The following is a 19,913-nucleotide window of genomic DNA, read 5'->3' on the forward strand; positions in this document are numbered from 1 at the left end:
CGAGGTAGCACAAGACCAGGGAGAGTAGTAGCCGTGAGAGTGTGTGTGTGTGTGTGTGTGTGTGTGTGTGTGTGTGTGTGTGTGTCCGGGAAGACAGGGTCCCCTCTTCAGCCACAGAGCCCTGCATCCTACCACCCTCACCAGGGGCTCAGTCAGGGGACAGAGACATGGGGGTGGCAGGTGGTAACAGTAGGGACGTTGCCACATGGGGGTGCGGGTGGGGGGGAGGAGAGAGGGTTTCTGGACGCCAGGGACACTGAGCCGCAAAGGGTCACAGGCATGGGACACATGAAAAGACATTCCGAGCAGAGGGGCCAGCAAAGGCAGAGCCATGGCGTGAGGGAGCCCGGCGTGCCTGGGTGGACGGAGACCAGCCAAGGAGTTTGGACGCGCTCCTAAAGCAACAGGGTCCTGAGCCGGGGAGCGACGAGCCAGCTTTGAGATCCGCAGTGACCAGGCTAGCGGTGTGCGAGGCCAGGAGGCCACGCCTGGAAAGGATGAGGGCAGGACGGCAGGCATGAGGACGGCAGGCGTGGGGCCGGCCGGAGGGGCCCGTGCGCCAGACTTCAGCCTTCGGGAAGACTGAGACGCCGCCTGCTCTCTGGCACAACATTGTGCCTAGGAACTGGCGGAGCTGGTGAAGGAAAAGACCAGTGCAATTTGCCCCTCAGCCTCTTTGGCTCTTCAGACCCATTGCTTAAACCCAGGGGCTCAGACCAGGGTGGTCAGGCCCTTATAGCACGCGGAGCACAGAGGAGCACAGCAGCCGAGTTCAAGGTCCAGACAGGCCGTGTGAGCCTGGACCCCGAGTGCCTGGCAGAAAAATAACAGGATGAGGAGGTGACTGCTAGGATCCTGGCGCTCCCCAGTCTTCTGCGGTTCCGCCAAATCCTCTGCCAAATTCAACTGATGAGAAACACCTTCCAAAGCGGTAGAACAGGGACCAGCACTGGCTTGGTGGGAGGGTTACTGGCACGACTTCTATGGAGAGAAATTGGGCAGCAGCCCAAATGAAGAATACATAAACTCAGTGTTTCTATTTCTAGGTATTTATCCCACATAATTCCCCACAGGTGCACCAAAGATATATATATGTACAAGGATATTTAATCAGGGCAGCATGTTTTCAAAACATGATCAGGAATGCGCTAAGTGTCTACAGTAGAGGGCTGGATAAAAAAAGGATTTAAGGCCACTTGATGGAATACTACACAGCCGTTAAAAAGAACAAGGCGGCCTGAAGGAAGGGCTGATATGAAATCATTTCCAAGACACATCACACAGAACAATGGCTTTGTGTGGGGACAGGAAGACCGTCCTTGTTTACATACACACAACTCCTCTCAAGAGGCTCCAGGCCTCTGTAACCCGTGGCTACCCCAAGACCAGAACTGGCTGGCTGGGCAGCAGGCGTCAGGGAAAGACTCCTTGGATTTGTTGCATGTGTCCATGTTGCCTAAGTCAGGACTGCGGAGAGCCAGCCAGAGACAACATAGGAAAAGCCACACCTACAGAATCCACCAGAACCACAGTGCACGAAAAGAACCATGGGCAGAAGGTGGGAGAAATCCTGGAGCATTTGGGAAGAGCAGAGGAAGCTTCCCTGAAGCAGAACTCCAGCCAGAACCCCCACCTGCCACTGTCCCTGCTGGTGAACAAAAGTCACAGCATAAGAGCAGAAAGGATGAGAAAAGGTTGGTGCACTCAGGCTCCAAAATGTATCATACGTGACCTGCACGATGGACCAGCAGAGGGAAAGCCCCTGGGGTGGGGGGCGAGCATCCTGGGTGTGTGACTCTGCCTCAGGGTGCCTGCTGGTGGCCTCCCGGTCACAGGTACCCCCCCACACACAAAGCCAGATGCCACCCACCACTGCCTGTCCCCCTGGGCATCTCATCAGATGGTCTGAGGTATCACACGCTCACACTCAGCCATCTGGAAGAGAAAACCACGGTCCCTGTGCTGGAGACACTGTCATCCACAGAGCTGACAAAGTCCCTGAAAAAATGTGATGCCAGAGCAGAGTTTGCCGAGTGCTGCTAAACTCTGGGACCAGGGGACACATAGGCCAGAGGAAGCCTGGGCCTCTCTCCTCTGCACTCAGCCACCTGGCCTTCCTGGCTTCTGGCTACAGAAGAGAGACAGTTACTGCGCAGCTGTGGCCCTGGCCATGGTTCTGGTGCCGTGGACAGTGGTCCGACCTCCGGCCACACCGCTCAGCCCTCTTCCAGGCAGTGGCCCTCACAGGCTCAGTCCGCACTCTCTCCCCCGCAGCGCTCTGCTGCTCAGCCCAGGTCCTCGGGCCTCTGTGCCCGTCCTGCTCCATTCACTGCGCCCCCCACCAGGCCTGGCAGGCCTCGACTCAGGTGTCACCTCCTCAGAGAGAGAAGAACCTCCCTGTATCACAGACCTTGATTGTTCTTCTTCCTGGAACTTGACCGTAAGTGGAGATGACGCTGCTTTTCCTCCATGTACCTGTGTTTTGTCAGCATCAACCCTGCCTCCCCTAAACCATCACACCCCCCCACCCCCCCCCACACACACTGCAGGGACACAGACACACACAGACACACATGCGCCCTTCCATAGGGGCGGGGCTGCGTCTACCTGATCCGTCTTGTGTTTTTGTATCTGTGATATCTTTTAGGATTCTCAACACACAGCAAGTGCCTGATTAAGACTTGCTGACTGCGAGTTCCTGCTGTGGTGCTGTGGGTTAAGAATACGACTGCAGCGGCTCAGGCTGCTGCAGAGGTGTGGGTTCAATCCCCAGCCTGGCACAGTGGGTTAAAGGATCTGGCACTGCCACATTTATTATATAAAGTCAAAAGAGACCACATGGGCCTTTATCACAGGCACACAGACCATGACGGTAGCACAGAAGCAGGTCAGGAAGTCTCAGTCCAGGGGGAATGGAAGAGGGCGGCCTTCCTGCCGGAGGAAGGACCCACGAGACTACGAACCTCTTGGTGGGAGATCCCGACCTCCAAAACCCAGATTCTGGTACCTAAGGAGGCCTCAGCGTCACGCCTTTAAAACGGCAACTGCTTGGAGTTTCCCACTGGCCTAGTGATTAAGGATCTGCCATTGTCACTGCTACGGCGTGGGTTCGATCCCCGGCCCAGGAACTTCCGCATCCATAGGTGTGGCCAAAAAAAGTAAAATAAAATAAATTAAGAATGGTTTACTGACCCACAGAAGCTCTCAGAGCTGTGGTGCTCTGAGAAAGGCACCAAGGCTCAACCAGGGGCAAATGTGCCCCCCAGAGGATGCTCAGCCATATCTGGAGACACTTTTGGTTGTCATAACCGAAGGTCATGCTACTGGCCTTGGGTGGGTCGAGGCCTGGGATGCTGCTCAAGATCCTTCAGTGCACAGGACAGGCCTCCCACAACAGAATTATCCAGCCCAACGTGTCCTCAGTGCTGAGGCTAAGGAACCCTGAAATGATGCACACACATAAGTTCTTTCTACAAGTTTGGTACGATGTATAATTAGCAAATGTTAGTATTTCTTTCTTTCTTTTTTCTTTTTTTTTGGCTTTTTAGGGCCACACCAGCAGCATATGGAAGTTCCCAGGCTAGGGGTCCAATCGGAGCTGTGGCTGCTGGCCTACACCACAGCCACAGCAATGACAGATCCAAGCTGAGTCTGTGCATCACAGCTCACGGCAACGCCAGATCCTTAACCCACTGAGCGAGGCCAGGGATGGAACCCGCGTCCTCATGGATTCTAGTCAGGTTTGTTACCGCTGCACCACGATGGAACTCCGTTAGTATTTCTAATACCTGGCACACCTCCAACCCCGTGCACTGCCTGTCCACACACGTGGGGGGACCGGGGCCAGCATGCTGGGGGAGGTTAGGCTTCCGGCGGCCGTCCCTCCCACTGCACCACCCAGCGCTGAGCAAAGTCCAGCGAGTAACAAGGTTATAAAGTCGTGTGTCTTCCTGGGCACGGAAAGGCCTCCAGACAGTTAATGGCCCTAAATGGCACCAACCTTCCTGGGGCAGAAAGAGCGATTCCCAGCCACTGCCTGCTGGCCTGGCCTGGGTGCACAACAGGCAGGTTGTACGGCCACCTCCACCATGGGAAGAGTGGCCTCGTGACCCAGGGCAGCAGTCATGGGGAGGCTGACCACAAGGCCACCTCAGGACAGGATCTGTCCTCGGGCCAGAGCCACCAGATCCACCCAGCTCTGCCGGCCAACATTTCATCACGGCCACAGCCCCTCCGAGGCAGATCTGAAACGAGCACAAGCCGCCTTTCCTAAGTGACCAGCAGACAATGACTTAACTCCCTCGGGCCTCAGTTTCTCCACCTGAACAATGAGGAAGGAATTCCATTTCTCCATGGATTGCTACCAAATGAGGGCCCAAAGCCGAGGGGGACCGTGGGATGCACTCCAGAAACGGTGGCCTCTCCCTGGCCCCACGGCAACAACCCGACTCATCCACGGGCACTCAGGACCCTTACTCTGCCCCTACTCCAGAAGGCCCCCATGCCACCGGGCACTGCCCCCCAAATGGACAGAAACTCCCTTAGTTTTGATAGGCTTAGATGCCCTCTTCTTAAGCAGATGAGCAGGCCCAGAACAACACAAACTGTTGTTTCTTCTGCTTCCACTCCAGGCCTGCAGCACACAGGGCAGAGCCCTGGGCTGGCGGCTGCTCAAGAAACATCTGAGGTTGACGGGGTTTGAGTCAACACAGCTGTGCAGTCACGTCGGAGCCGGACTCAAAGGGAGTCTCGGAGGCGACCCCCAGGGATCACGGCACCGGCCTTGGGGCTGGGCACCACTGCTCTCAACACCGCCAGCTTCTGTTGCCATCCTGGCATATTCCCAGGGACGCAGGCAGGGCAACAGAGGCCCGGGTGGGTCAGCTGGTGAGGGGTAGGGCTGGGCACAGGAACCAAGGTCCCCTGAGGCCCACCCGGCCCTACCTTGAAGGCGCGAATCAGTCCACTTTCGCATTCCTGCCATAGAGTACACCTCCCATTCGGGGGCATCTTCCTAATCACCGTCTCACTGGCTGTACCTATGACTAAGAACTCGCACACCAGGCTGCTGGAGTAGGACTCTGTGGGATGACAGTGATGCGAATGACAAAGATTCGCTGGCAGGACGGAGGGGTGACGGAGTGCTCCACCAGGGCGGGTGACTTCCGTGGGTTATCACAGCCCCGGCGCTACCAGTGAGAGTGGCGAGGGCATCGTGCATGTTCACTCCTTCAGTCATCTCTTTTACTTTGGAGAAGAAAGGGCACAGTGGAGTTCCCGCTGTGGCACAGTGTGTTAAGGATCCCGTGTAGGTCATGGCTGTGGCTGGGATTTAATCCGTGGCCCGGGAACTTCCATGCGCCGCAGATGTAGCTACAAAATTTTTTTTAAAAAAGAGAGGAGTTCCCGTCGTGCCTCAGCAGTTAAGGAACCCGACTAGTATCCATGAGGACACAGGTTCAATCCCTGGCTTCGCTCAGTGGGTTAAGGATCCAGCGTGGCTGTGGCATAGGCCGGCAGCTGCAGCTCCAATTTGACCCCAAGCCTGAGAACGTCCACATGCTGCAGGTGCAGCCCTAAAAAACAAAAATAGGAGTTCCTGTCGTGGCTCAGTGGAAACAGCTCTGACTGACATCCATGAGAAAGCAGGTTTGATCCCTGGCCTTGCTCAGGGGGTTAAGGATCTGGCGTTGCTGTGAGCTGAGGTGTAGAGGTCATGGATGTGGCTCGGATCTGGTGTTGCTGTGGCTGTGGCGTATGTAGGCCAGTGGCTACAGCTCCAATTCAAACAATTCAACCCCTGGCCTGGGAACCTCCATATGCCGTGGAAGCGGCTCTAAAAATACAAAAAAAAAAAAAAAAAAAAAAAAAGCAAAAATAAAAAGAAGTAGAAAGTGCTCTGTGCATTGCTGTTGGTCATATTTGGCTCCTCGGCCTGCAGGTGGATCCTGCTTCCCTGACTCCCCGCAGCCAGTCACAGCCGCGAGGATCCACGTGGCCACTGAAATGGAAGCGTCCACAGCACGCGTCACCCTGGGGCAGAAACCAAGAGCCAGGATGATTTTCACCGAGGTCCTCTCCCTCTGCCATGATGGCCCGACAGCAGAGTCAGAGCTCAGCCCTCGGACGGTGTGTGGCGGGCACAAGGCAGAGAAGGACCATGCTGGGTGCTAGAGCTGCTTGTTACTGCAGCGTGGCTGAGCCTGACCCGACAGGCTGCAGCATGGGTGGGGCTTGAAAGTCACCCCCTCAATGTCCTCCAATATCTCAGGGAAAAGCGGAACCTAGGGCTGCCCTGCAAAGGGGTGCGGGTCACACGCGGGCCCGCTTCCCGCTCCATGGCCAGGCCCCAGCAGGTGCCCAACTCACTCTTCAAGGATCATCAGGCTTGGGTGCCCCATGCCCTGAGTGCAGGTTGCAGACATGGCTTGGATCTGGCGTTGCTGTGGCTGTGGTGCAGGCCAGCAGCTGTAGCTCTGATTAGACCCCTAGCCTGGGAACCTCCCCATGCCATGGTGAGCCCTAAAGAAAAAAAAAAAAAAAATGTGCAAAGTGAAGAAGGAATCAGTCACAAAAGACGGTATCTATGATTCTACGTGTATGAAAGTCCAGAAGAGGGCAATCTAGATGGACAGATCGTTGGTGGCGGTTTGTGGCGGGGAGTGTGTGTGTATGAGAGTGTGTGGCAGTTACAGGGTACAGAGTTTCTTTCCGAGGTGATGAAAATGCTCTCACACTGACTGCAGTGATGGTGCACACATCTGTGGATATAATAAAAACCACTGGACTGTGGAGTTCCCTTGTGGTTCAGCAGGTTAAAGATCTGGCACTGTCTCTGCTGTGGCTCTGGTCACTGCTGTGGCGGGGGTTCAATCCCCAGCCCAGGAACTTCTGCACGCCACAGGTGCAGCCAAGGAAAAAAACCCCCACTGGACTGTACACTTTAAAAGAATGATAAGGGGCAGGGGCTGGGGAGCTGGGCTACTGAGGACAGACTCTACGCTGTCTCCTTTCAGGTAAAAGGACAGCAAAGAGACAATGTGCAAAGGGTGCATTCTCTTGCCAACATGCAGGGCGGCGAGGAAAGAATCCCCTCCCATATCCACGTCCTACAAACAGTGGACAGGACCCAAGAGGCGGGGGGAGCACTGTCCTGCGAGGGCCCAGGTGAGCCAGGCTGCTCAGGGGCTGGCCTGTCACAGCCGAGCAATGGGCGCTCAGGACCGCAGGGGCCCCGGGGCAAGCAGGGGCACTGCTGAGCCTCCAAGGACACGAGTCCCTCTCCATCTCAGGAACTGCCAGGTTCCAAGGACAGAGTTCATCCCGCGTCGGCAGTGCCCACTCTGAGGCAGGGCCTCTCTCGTTCAAGATAAATCTGATCTTACTATCCCCACCCCCAGCCTGCAGGATGAGGCCCAGGCCCCACAGCCCGGTGTGAAAAGCCTCTACCATCCTGAGGTCCCCACACCTACGGGCGAGTGCCCAGGCACCCCACACCAGCACCAACTGCCCCGTGAGCCCGCTCAGCCCCCTCCCAGCCCCACTGGAGCCGCCTTCTCCCACCACTCTGACCCGCACCCACAATGCTCTTCCACTTGACAGACATGTAGGCACAATTCCCACATTCTGGGCACTGTGTGGGGCACAGCAGATGCCAGGTGAGCTGGAAGCAGCGCGATCTCTGCTCCCGGGGGGCCAGCGCCCAAAGGGAGAGACCGGAGGTGGCAACTAATAATTACAAACACCCAAAGGGAGGGAAGGAAAGGGGCAAAGTCGAGAGTCTAGGACGGGGAACGTGGCCTTAGTCAGATGATCAGAGAGACATCCCTGTGGACGGCAACTGGGCTGAAAGCTGGGGAAGGGGACAAATCCCAGTTCGGGGAACAGCCTGTGCAAAGGCACTGAGGCGGAAAAGAGCTGAGAGTTTGAGCAGCTGCAGCAGGGGGGCCCGTGAGGCAAGGAGGGGAAGGGGCGGGTGGGACCCCGAGCGTGGGGAGGGCGGGAGACCCCACGGGCCAGGCTGTGATCCCTGCAATGAGAAGAAGGCACGGAGCAAGTTTTCAGCCAGAACGAGCAGGATCAGCTCTGCAAATCTCCCCGCTTCTCATTCTGGCCGCTTGGAGGGCAGGTGCTGGTTTCCAAGGCCTCCCCTCCGGGCTGGGAGCTCCTGGGACGGTGCTCAGCAAGGAGCATGCCACCGCAGAGGAAGCTGTCCAGGGACCCTCTGGGTAATGAAAGGGACACTTAGCATCCCTCCGGGTAATGAAGATGGGAGGAGACAAGTGAGACGCAAAGCCCCTCCTTCCATGCTCATTCAGGGAAAACCCAGGAAGACGCACGCACCCGGCAACACAATCACGGCAACGCTTCTAACGGGTTTGGGGCAGTGGTGGGATGCCACCATGAGACAGTTCACGCTGCTCCCCTGAAGAAGCAGCTCAAGAGGCCAGGAGAGCACGGGGACAGGGGCCCTCCCACCACCCCAGCCCCACTTGTCCGCAGGGATTCGGCCCCCAAGGGACCTTTGCCCGGCTCTGTTCACTGATAAATAAATCTTGAGCAGAGCCTTGGCGGCACCAGGCTGCTGGCTCCACAAGAACCTTGGCACAGGAAAACAAGTGAATTATCCAGATGATTCTCCAAGCCAAGCCCTCCTGAGGCCAATATTTCGGGGCGGGGGGTGGGGGGGGAAGCTTGGGGGTTGGTTTCTATGGCAACCGGCTTTCGTGACCCACCTAAGCCCCAGACCCACAACCCCCAACCTGTCCACAGGGCAGCTGGGAAGCAAAGCACAACCTTTCAGCTCCGAGAATTCCTTTCCATCCCTGGGCCCCGGAGGCTTAATGGATGCATCCCACAGGCAGAATACTCTAGGGTTGTCAGAAATGTCTCAGAAACTCATCTATCTTGACCCACTCAGCCCCAAGCCACTTCCCCAGGGACCTAAAGATTGCCTTTGGAGAAGGCCCTTCAAGCTGAGCCCTTTCTGGGGCATCCACGCTATTCTGTTTTCTTACGACAAAATGCAGAGAGGACAGCTTTGCAAACCCAAGCCCTGGGCCCTGCTTCCCGGCCTCTAAAACCTGACTTTCCCTCTGCCTCACTGACCCTGTGTCATCATCCCCTAAGCCCAGGCCTCCTTGTTAATGTCCCAAGAACATGAGTTCCCACTGTGGCTCAGCAAGTTAAGAACCCAACTTAAATCCATGAGGAGGCAGGTTCATTCCCTGGCCTCCTGCAGTGGTTTAAGGATCCAGCATGGTTGCAGATGCAGCTCAGATCTGGCGTTGCTGTGGCTGTGGTGTAGGCCAGCAGCTGCAGCTCTGATTCAACCCCTAGCCTGGGAACTTCCATACTCCACTGTTGCTGGTGTGGCCATTTAAAAAAAAAAAAAAGTCCCAAGAATAAAACAGGAATCTGAAAACAAGGTCAAGTGTCCATCTCTCTGGCCTGGCTGTGAACTTGAACCTTGTATCACACGCAGGGTGGGATGACCAGGGGAGTGCTGGCAGCCCAGGCCCGTGGTGGGAGGAAGGCCTGCGTGCTGCTGAGAGGGCTTCACCTGGCACCTCGTGGTCCCCTCACCCCCAGTCCCACTGGTCTCATCTCTTCCTGGGGCCTGTGGAAAGCGCACCTGTCACTTCTCCCAAAGGACTGTTCTCTTCACAAAGGAGGAAACGTCCTGGCCTTATCAGATATCCGCTTCGTGCTCCAGCACAGACTGCAGTGAAAACTTATCCCAGAGATACTGAGCCTGGGAGGTTGTGCTGAGGTCACCTCAGGCATCTGAGGGCCAGCCGGCTGCGTGTGCCCTGGCGGGGACAGCATCCGGGAACACAGGAGACCTCCCGGGGAAACACACTGGTGGCTGGAACCCTGAATGCTGCACGTCTCACGTCCCCTCCGGCCACCTCTCTCTCTAACCTTCTTTGCACCAGAACAGGAACCCAGGTGACCCAGTTCCCCTTGACTGCTCAGCCATCACCTGCCCCGCACCGTGGGCCGTGCGTGCGCTTGGGGGGAGCAGGCGATGGGAGCCCCCTCGAGGGCTGGTTGTTCCTCAGGGCCACAGGGCTGGCTGGTGGCTGAGAAAGCACTAACACAAGCGGTGCGGGTGGAGCGGCTTTCAGGACTCGGCCCACAGGCACTTCTGCGCCTAGACATTCACTTTTTGCAGCAACCTGCCCATCCTGAGAAGCAGGGCTGGGCAGCACCCCCACCTTACAGAAGAGGAAACTAGGACTCGAGCTGGTCACGGGAGCACACTGGCCTGTCACTGGGGCCTGACCGCCCGCAAACAGCACTATGTCCCGCGCTGTTCACGCCTCCCATGGCGGTGTGAGGTTTCCCTGGTACCGACACCATCTTACAAATAAGAAAACAGGCCTGGCGAGGTTCACAAAAGAGCCCAAACACGCCTTTCCCCACGGCCCCCGCCCTGCCAAAGCGGAAGGACTTCAGGTCGCTGAGCAGGCAAAGGCCTGGAGGGCATCACCTATGGACACAGGCCTCTCCAGGCCAAGAGGCGGGGAGAAGGGACGGGGACGCCAGCAGAGCCACACACAGGCCACCAGGGCTCACGGGAAACGGGAATTTGACGGCGTGGGTCAAGGAGAGGGCGAGAGCCGCGGGGAAGTGAGAGAGGCTGAGGTCACGGACCTTGGACCCTTGGGGGAAAGAAAACGCTGTCAGCAAGAGGGCTACTACGGGGCGAAGAGAGTCCCCTTTGTCCTGATAAAGACAGGATGTCAGCCCTCCCCTGTCACACACTGAGAAGCGCTGCCCTCTCGGGAAGCCCTCGTCTCAGCCGCGTTTTCACTGATAATCTGACCTTGTCTCTCAGGACCCTGAGCCACTTTGCTGAGGATGAATCACATTCTTCTCCACAACAGAGAAAGCACGGGGCAAGTCGGGGGTGGGGGGGTGGTGATAGTACAGCCATCAGGCAGGTCACCGTGGGGTCAGGACCCAGGCTGCTGGGGAAACAGGGAAGGGAGGAGGGAACAGCCTGGACGAGCCGGTTTGAGCTCAGAGAGGGGCACATGGGCTCACAGCAATGAGCGCAGAGAGGGGTTTCTCCACCAAGGCGGGACTCAAGAGGCAAAGTGCATCTGTTCCGGTTCAAAGGCCCTCGGGGGTCCCTTTCCCCAAGGCTGGTGAGAGGTTTCCACCCCTGCGCCAGGTCCACACCAGTGGCTGTGACCCTGTGTGCGCTGAGGACACGGAGGCCTCGCCTGACCTCGGCAGCGCACTGATCAGTAAACCACGTCTCTACAGGTAGGGGGCAGAGGGCCTGCCACTGCGCCCTGGATCGATCCCATCTCACTCTTAACGAGAAGAGGCCCCGGCAGGAAGTGCCTGACCGCAACCCAGGCCTTGGCGGTGCCAGAGCCGCGGCTCTGGAGCGCACGCACGGCGGGACAGCCCCACGGCCTGAGCCGTCTCCCTGCTCACCTGGAACCTGTGCACCAGCTCCAGGGACTGGCTGTCGTTCTGGTCGGCTTCGAGGATGACATCGGTCAGCTTGTGGATGATGACATCCAGGGGGCCCTGCTCCTCGATCGGCCGGCTGAGGTTCAGCTGCGAGCAGGAGACACAGAGAAAGAACAGCTTGAGCACCTGAGCCCGTGCCCCAGCTACCCACACCCTCTGCACGTCCCTGCGGCACAGAGAGGGGGCAGCAGGAGGGCTGACACCCCTGGGACAGCACAGGACGGACTGGATGAAGCCGCTGAGGTCCCGGAACTCCTCCAGGACAGGCCCCGTGTTCAGACCTCTGTCCCCGAGCCCCAAACTACGCAGGACACAGAAAACGCACATGGAATCAGGGTGATCTACGGGTCAAGCGACCGTCACTGCGGAAGCATTTACTGGACACACTGCATCTGCCCCACCACCCAGGCTTTCCAGGTGGGGGCAGCAGGGTTCAGCAAGGTCAGGTCAAATGACTGAGGGCACACGGCCAGGCCTGAACTGAGAACCAAGTGGACACTCTCTCCACGAACTACACACAATCTCGGCAATGCTGGGATCTGCGCGCATCTAAGAGCTGCTGCTTCGAGAGACCAGCCACTGGCACTTCGAACTGAGCTCAGAGCCCAGGAGGACAAAGTGGGGGGAGCACAGGGCTGCTTGGAGGCCCGGAGGCACGGCTTGTCCTGCTCCACTAGGGGACGTGTTTATTTTTTCAAGAGCACGGGGTTAGGAAGGCCGGGCCCCAGGGGAGCCAGAGCTGCTGGCTGACAGACAGGCGGCATCACCTGACCCTCAAGATAGGAGCACCTGCCAACAGCCGGGGCCGCCTGACACCACGCTTCCTGACCCGCCAGATGTCTGCCGCCCGGCACGCGGCCACCGCCACCTGCCTGGCCCGCTCCCTCGGAGGCAGTGGCGCCAGCCCGGCACCTGGCTGACCCCCTGGATGGCCTCAGCAGAGGCCAGAGAAGGCCCCCGGCCCCACCCCTGCCCTCAGCCCCACCCCCAAAGGGGCTCCCTCGGGGCTTCAAGACTGGTTGTTTCAAAGTCATCAGCAAGGAAATCAAGACGACGGCTGCAAGTGGGCAGCCTGCTAAAAGCGTTTGTGCATGTGTTTCATTTTATTTTCCAGCCACACAAGGAGAAGCAATTTCACAAACGAGGGTGGAGAACACAGACTTCTGAAGCCTGCCGAGGACCTCCCAGTGAGAAAGCAAACCCAGATCTGAGGCTGTGTTTGTCAGCCGCCCCCGGCCTGGCCTATGCCCAGAGGCTGCCCTCTAGGGCCACTGCCACCTGACTGCCTTGTCCTCTGGCTGCTGGCCTGGCCTGGCCATGTGGAGGCAGCAGCGCAAGAGGGGAGAGGAGTCTGGGTGTTTGTCCCTCCCCTCCCCACGCCCCCTCTGTATTTCTGGCTGTGGCCACCACCCCCGTGAAGCAGGGCAGCCCCTCTCCCAAGACCAGTGCTGTCTCCAGGCCCTGCCCACTCTTGTCCCCCCGAGCCTGGGGTGGTGACAGCTCACCAGTCTCGGGATGCCTCCCGCCGGCTGCTTTGATTCTGCCCCACACCTTGTCACCCTCTTGCCATTAACCTTCAGACCACGCCAGCTCTTTCCTGCTGTAACCTCAACTCTGCTTTTTCATTGTCTGCCAGGAAAGATGTTAGGGGATTTTCCTGTTAAAAGGAGAAAAATCCCACGGCCTTCACTAAAAGAATGTTCTTCCCTTCTCATGGTGACCTGCCTGTGTACCAAACACAACTGCCAAAACCAAACCAGCTGAAAAGCTGCCCATCTTCTGGGACTCCCGGGCGGGGAAGGGAAGTGGCACTTGTCCTCACAGCATGGCCAGAAGCTGGGGGTGACAGGCCCACCTTCACAGACCAGGACACCAAGAGCCCAGAAGGAAAAAAGACCGGCCGGGCAAGGCCTTATGGTTGGGAAACAGCCGGGCTGGGCCTGGACAGAGGTGCAACCACAACGTTGGCCCATGGCTCAGCCTGCAGCCAAGCACCACCCGGGGCCTCAGTTTCCCCTTTGAGGAAAACGGGAAACTCCCAGGGCCTTTCTGGTTCTGTCCAAGGCACTGGTTATTACACCCCATCCAAGTCCACCTCCCAGAAGAGACCAAATGGGAAGGAAGGCAGAGTAGCCAGGGAAGCGGGAACGTGGGCGAAGAACAGCCCATTCTCAGCGGGGCCTCAGACACAGGCCCATCTGTGCTGTAACCCGCAGCCCCACGGAGACAGGCACCAAACCAGAGGCCAAGACTTTCAGACCGAGGCAGCTACCGACGGAAGAGAAGTGGATCACGTGGTGGCGCTGGGCAGGGCGCCCCGGGCCTCAGAAACCCCATCCCAAAGAGGAGGCTTCCTGTGCAGCCCCAGGGCACAGAAAGCAGCACCCAAGAGGAACCTGGGGTCCCAGAGCGTTTGAGGAAGGAAGCGAGCAGAGGAGATGCCCCTGGCTCGTGCCCGCCTGGCATCGCCCACGGCCCGTAGACCTGACAACCGCGGGCTGTTTGGAAAATAAGCCCTCTGTGTCCCCAGCCGCTCCGCTGAAGGTAAACAGCGGAGTTCTGGAAGCCGGCCACCTTCCTTTGTGTGTTTTCCAAGCATTTTTATGCCAGTGAAACGCTTTGGCGAGAGCTGCACCTCGGGACTCCCATCAGGCGCAACGGTCCCCACTCAGCATCGATGCAGTGCCCTTGCTGAGCCCAAGCAGAGCTGTTGGTGGCCCTTCAGCGCTGCCTTTCCAGATGAGCCCCGGTCACCCTGAGGGGTCTCTGCCCAGGAGGCGTCGGCCCCTCTCCACTGGCTGGGAAGGGCAGAAGGCCCTCGGCTCTGCACTGTCAGGAGTGTGCAGGCTCTGGGCGCGGGTGGGAGAGAAGCCAGGGCACCGAGGAGGAGGGGACCCTCAGAGGGGAGAAGACACAGGAGGGACCCTCAGGAGGGGACACCACAGGGGAGGGGGCGGGGGTGCCACAGAGGAAGGAACCCTGGGACCAGGGGAGGAACCTCAGAGGCTTCATTTCCCAGACAGGGTGGGGATAGGGGCTCGGGTGGAAGTGAACTCACTCCAATGGTGTCATTTCATTTTCCTGACCGCGCTCTGCCCCCAGAAAGGGGAACCTTCCAAGGGACCTGTTCTCTTCTGCACAAAGGGCCTGATTGGTCCCTCTTGGCCGGTCACATGGTGTCTCAGCAAAAGGGCTGCCCGCTGTGGCCGGAGAAGGCCTGTGGGCACCACGTTTCCAAGTCACCCCATCCTGTGAGGCCAGCGCTGGATGCTGTCCTGCGCAGCACTCAGGATTCAGAGAAAACAAGGGCCCACTGTTTCCTTGGCACGAAGGCAGTGAGGCAGCCAGGGTGGGGCAAGAGGAGATGGGACAAAGCCCTGCAAACCCCCATGGCCTAAAAGTCACCCCTGACCTCCGGAACAAGCAACTCCACCTACCCCACCGCCCCCCCCCCAACCTGGTCCGGAAGGGGATGAGATGGGGGCACAGCTGATGCCCAAAAGCCCTCCCAGCTCATCTGCTCCTGGGCTGGAGCAGGTCGCGCCACTGCTCTGTGCCTGGGCTTCCCTGTCACAAAAGGAGGAGTCCTGGCTGCACCCCCAAGGTTGCTCTGGGGCTCAGGGCATCCCATTTACACGTGGCCCATGAGCCCTCCTGACAATTGCCTGCTTCCACTGGATCACTCGGTAATTCGACAAGTATCTTCTGGGCCCCTCCTGCGAGGCAGGCACAGACGGCCCCTGCGCGCTCCACTCAGGTGGCCATAGGAGCGTCTGCGTTCACCCCGGACGCAGCCACAGCTCCCCAGATCCTGCACAGGGGTGGTGCTCCTCTGCCTAGAATGTTCCCCCACCCACAGCCCCTTGTCCACACCGTGAGCTCTTCCTCATTTTTCAAGTCCCAGCTCAGAAGTTCAATCCTTTTCCAGACTTCTGAACCCAGCCCTCCCCAAACAGGAAGAACTGACGGCTGCCCCTTCTCACCATGTGCCCAGGACCCTTGGCACATCCCTCCAGGGCTGCACCAAAACTTCCAAGAATAAAGTCATTTCTTCAGCCCCCTGTCACCTCCTGAGATGCCAACGACCAGGGCCAGGGCCTGGCATCCTCAGGACTAAGAAGCAGGGCTCTAGGCAAGAGTTCGGTTAATGTTTGCCAAATGCATTGGCAGCTTAAAAGAACAAAGCGAACAACTCAGACCAAGGAGAAGGGACCTTCCCCGGAGCAGGGTGACTCCTTGCTAAGGGGGTTGAAAGCTCGAGGAGGAGGAGGAGGAAGTGTCCAGGCCAAGCCATGGGGGGAGGGGAGAGAAGAATGGGACCCCCAGAGATGGGCAGGGGAAGGAAGGTGTAAAATCCAGGTAGAGGGGGCAGCTACAAAGACCCTGGACTCATCTGCATGAAATCTGTCCATCCTGGAGTTCCCGTTGTGGCTCAGCAGGTTAAAAACCCAACATAGTATCCATGAGGATGTGGGATCGATCCCTGGCGTGGCTCAGTGGGTTAAGGATCTGGTGTTGCCACAAGCTGTGGTGTAGGTCACAGATGTAGCTTGGATCCAGTGTTGCTGTGGCTATGGCTGTGGTATAGGCCAGCAGCTGCAGCTCAGATTTGACCCCTAGCTTGAGAACCTTCACACGCTGCAGGTGCAGCTGCAAAAAGAAAAAAGGAAAACTGTCCATTTCAAATGCCTTGGGTGCCCTGAGCTACCACTTCTGCAGAAAGAGCTTTTCCCTCAGCACTGACCCCTGACGGACACCTTGCAAGGGCGGCCCAGGACCACCCCTCTCACGCATCATCTGCAGGCTGGAAGCAGAGGATCCAGCAGAAGATGCCAATGCCCCAGGGGACCAGAATTCGGCAATGAATAAATCTTTGATGCATTAAGCCACAAAGCATCGGAGGGGGCCTGCTCTAGCAAAGAGCCTCGGTCAATACAGCCCTCACAGCGGGGACAGCAAGTATGCGGGAAAGGCGGGGGGTGGGGTGCCAGGAGATCAAAGGCAGAAGGATCTCTAGGCTGTCCGTCCAGCCCTCCCTTCTCTCCCAAACTCCACATGCTTCCCTTAGGTGATCAATAACCAGCGAGATATGAAAGAAGCAGGCTCATCAGGGAGGCCTGGCTCCCACTCCCGGGCTGGGGGCTACACGTCCCCTCTGGATGCAAAATGCAAGGTGTTCAGGCAGAGGCCTGAGCTGCTGGAAAAATCTACATCTCTCTGAACAGCCAGCCAGGCTGCAACCGATTTCTCAACTCCAAAGGCTGCAGCGAAGCCAGCCGGGACGTCAGGCAGCTGTGGTTCCTGGCGACTGGGGGCCGTTAAGCGTGGATGTCAGCTGAGAGACCTGGCACAGTACGGAATCTCTGCACCCCCCCCCCCCGGGTCCCCCATCTCAGGCTGCTGTGAGGACTGAACAAGTGAACGCATGTGAATTACTCAGAACAGAGCCCGACACAGAGCGAGTATGCAAGAGCCCTGCACTAGTGGCTGGACAACGCAGCTCCTGGCCTGAAACCTGAGGTTCCGAGAAGGTGGGGACCACACTGGCCTGTCCTCAAGTGGGGTGTTCTTGGGTGACAGGAGTGTCTTTTATAAAAGTGAATAAGGCAGCATTTGGCGGGTCACCAGAAAGATCAAAGCCTGAGCAGAAACCTGGAACGTTCAGCCCCACTCCCTACCCTCCAGGAGGGGAGAGAGGCTGGAAAATGAGTCAGCGACAGCTCATACCTTCCTGATAAAGCCGTCATAGAAATCGCACGGGTGCAGGGTCCCGGGAGCTACCTGGTAGGTGAGCACGTGCAGGTGTACGGACTCTCCGCGCCCTTCCCGCACCCCCGCACTATGGATGTTCTCTTCCATCCGACATTCAATCGCACCCTCTGCCACAGCCCTTTACAGTAAGCTGGGCAATAGTAAGTAAGCTGGTCTCCTGAGTTCTGGAAGCCACTCCAGCCAATTAAACTGGAGGAAGGAGCCTGGGGAACCTTGATTTACAGCTGCTGGGTCATGAGCACAGGCAACAACCTAAATGCACGGGGCGGGGGGCAGGGGGGATTTTGTGGGACTGAGTCCTTGACCTGTGGGACCCGACACTCAGCTCCAGGTGGTTAGCGTCAAGACGGAGTCAATGGCAGGACACCCAGCCGGTGTCACAGAATGGCTTGGCAGGGGGAAGACTTGCACACATCTGCCACCGGATGTGGTGCGTGGGCAGAAGCGTAAGGGAGGGTTCCAGGAGGTGTGTTCTTCCTACTCAATCACGCACCCGAAAAGGGCAGCGCTCCCATTTCCCTGCTCTCACTCTGCGCGTTATTACTGACCAGTGGAAATTTCCCTGGCGTCCTATGAAACACAGGCCAGAATTTGAATTGTGCAAAGCGAGGGGACTTGCACTGGCTCCAACGAGACTCCTCGATGCGACTGCTGTCATGATAAAATGATCCATCCTCATTAATGGTGATAAGTAACTGACTCTGGGCCACACTCAGCTCACAAGCACTGACCACAGGGGGGCAGAGGAGGACACCGAGTCAAAGGTTAAGGCACCTGCCCAAGGTCATAGCGTCACAGCTGCATGGGAACCTCTCCTGCCAAAGCCAGACAAAGGTGTCCGGGCACCTGGGCCTTTCCCTCCATCCCCTTTCTCCCCCACTTCATCCCTGTGGATGCTGCATTTTCTGCTGTGACTTCAAATGGAAGTCACTAGATGAAAAGTTTCCTCTCCACCAAGGTCCAGACTCAATGGCCCTGATGAAAGGCTAGTGGGCCCACGTCTGATTTACTCCTCTGGATTCACCAAGGGACAGAGGAGCTGGGACAGAGCTGCCATCTCCAACACTGAAAAAAGGCCTCGCTGGGCAGACGCAGGGCTCTCGTGAAGGGAAACAGTTGCTGCTGGTGCCTCAGGGACAGGCTGCAAAAGGGCGCCTGGCCTTGGAGGGGGCAGCACCAACTCCACGCTGCTCGCGGGGCTGGTTCCAAAAGATGAAAGGGGAGAGTGGACTGAAGCCTCTCGAAGGAGCTCAGAGAGGTCAGAAGCTGGAGGTCACACAGGGCCGGCCACCGAGACCCACGGGTGGGACCCGGCACCCAGCAGCCTCTGCGCCAACCCTGCCTGACCCAATGCCTCAATCAATCCCTCGGCAACCAGTTTCCAATTACTAAGGTAGCAAACCACAGTCTGGAAGGGCAGGGGCGTGGACCACTCTCTCCCACAGAAAATGAGGGGCCACATTGACCCACGAGCCTGATGATGAAGGTCACCTTGTGTGTGGCTCCAAAGGTCTGGGAATTTACAAGGCAACTTCGTTTCAAAGAGGCAGAAACGTTCTGCTCACTTAGCAAGCACGGCTCCTTAAGATCAGGACTGACCCTCAAGGGCTCAGGAGCTAAGAAAACCCCAGTCTGCACTTAGTACTAGGCAGCCAGATTCAAGAGTAGATTAAAAATGGGGAGTTCACTTCATGGTTCAGCAGTAATGAACCCAACTAGTGTCCATGAGGACACAGGTTCGATCCCTGGCCTCACTCAGTGGATTAAGGATCCAGCGATGCCATGAGCTGTGGTGTAGGTGGCAGATGCAACTGGAGCCCATGTTGCTGTGGCTGCGGTGTAGGCCAGCAGCTGCAGCTCTCCCTTTTGGGAGCCTTCTCTGCTCTCAGTCCCTCCAGACCTCATCACTCACAGTTCTCACTGGATCGTCTACTTCTGACGCCAACCAGGAACTGCCCACTGGGTTCAGGTTGGACTTTTCCAGATCCAGGCATGATGCTTACGCCACCCATTGAGCTGCAGAAAGAGTTCTTGGCCTGGGCGCCCTCGCTGAGGTCTGGGACTGTGCCCTGTTCCTCCCTGTGACCCGTGTGGCCTGGCACAGTGCCCAGCTGTGCCAGAGACTGGCTCACATGGGCTGAAACGCTTCCCCAAGGCTGGAGACTCATACCATCCACCATCCACCTACCCATCCGTTCCCACCATGTTCACTGAGCACTTGCACAAGCAGCCCTCCCAGGAAATCGCAGCCCCGTTCTGCACGAGGAAAACGAAGCTGGAGAGACTAGGTAACTTGCCCATGGTCATGGTCACTGCTAGTAGGGATAGGCCTGAGAGATTTCTTTTTCTTTTTCCTTCTTTCTTTTTTTCTTTTTAGGGCTGCACCTGTAGCACATGGAGGTTCCCAGACTAGGGGTCGAATCAGAACTGTAGTAGCTGCACCACAGCCTACACTACAGCCACAGCAACACAGGATCTGAGCCACATCTGCGACCTACACCATCGTTCATGGCAACCCCAGATCCTTAACCTACTGAGCGAGGCCAGGAATCGAACCCGCAACCTCATGGATACTAGTCAAGTTGGTTAACACTGAGGCACAACAGGAACTCCCACCCAAAGGGATCTCTCACCCCAAAGTCTTAGCT

General features: G+C 57.6%; 1 protein-coding gene across 8 annotated transcripts in view; it reads right to left on the reverse strand.

Moving 5' to 3' along the window:
• The window catches only part of ITPK1 (inositol-tetrakisphosphate 1-kinase), a 159,262-nt gene that overhangs the window by 54,432 nt on the left and 84,917 nt on the right, over nt 1-19,913 (reverse strand). For 4 of the 8 annotated variants that reach the window (XR_014808893.1, XR_014808892.1, XM_084966077.1 and 1 more), the window contains 1 exon segment: nt 11,455-11,580. The exons of the other annotated variants lie outside the window; for them this stretch is intronic. Coding sequence is in view for 2 of the 4 variants with exons in the window: in XM_084966077.1 (XP_084822203.1) it covers nt 11,455-11,580 (126 nt within the window). In the remaining 2 variants the exon portion in view is untranslated. 8 annotated transcript variants of the gene reach the window in all.

Source organism: Sus scrofa, chromosome 7 (genome assembly GCF_054392235.1).
Source record: "Sus scrofa isolate SSC_HxYL_T2T_F1_AM1 chromosome 7, Sscrofa_HxYL_maternal_Yorkshire_Landrace_v2.0, whole genome shotgun sequence".
Lineage (NCBI taxonomy): Eukaryota > Metazoa > Chordata > Mammalia > Artiodactyla > Suidae > Sus > Sus scrofa.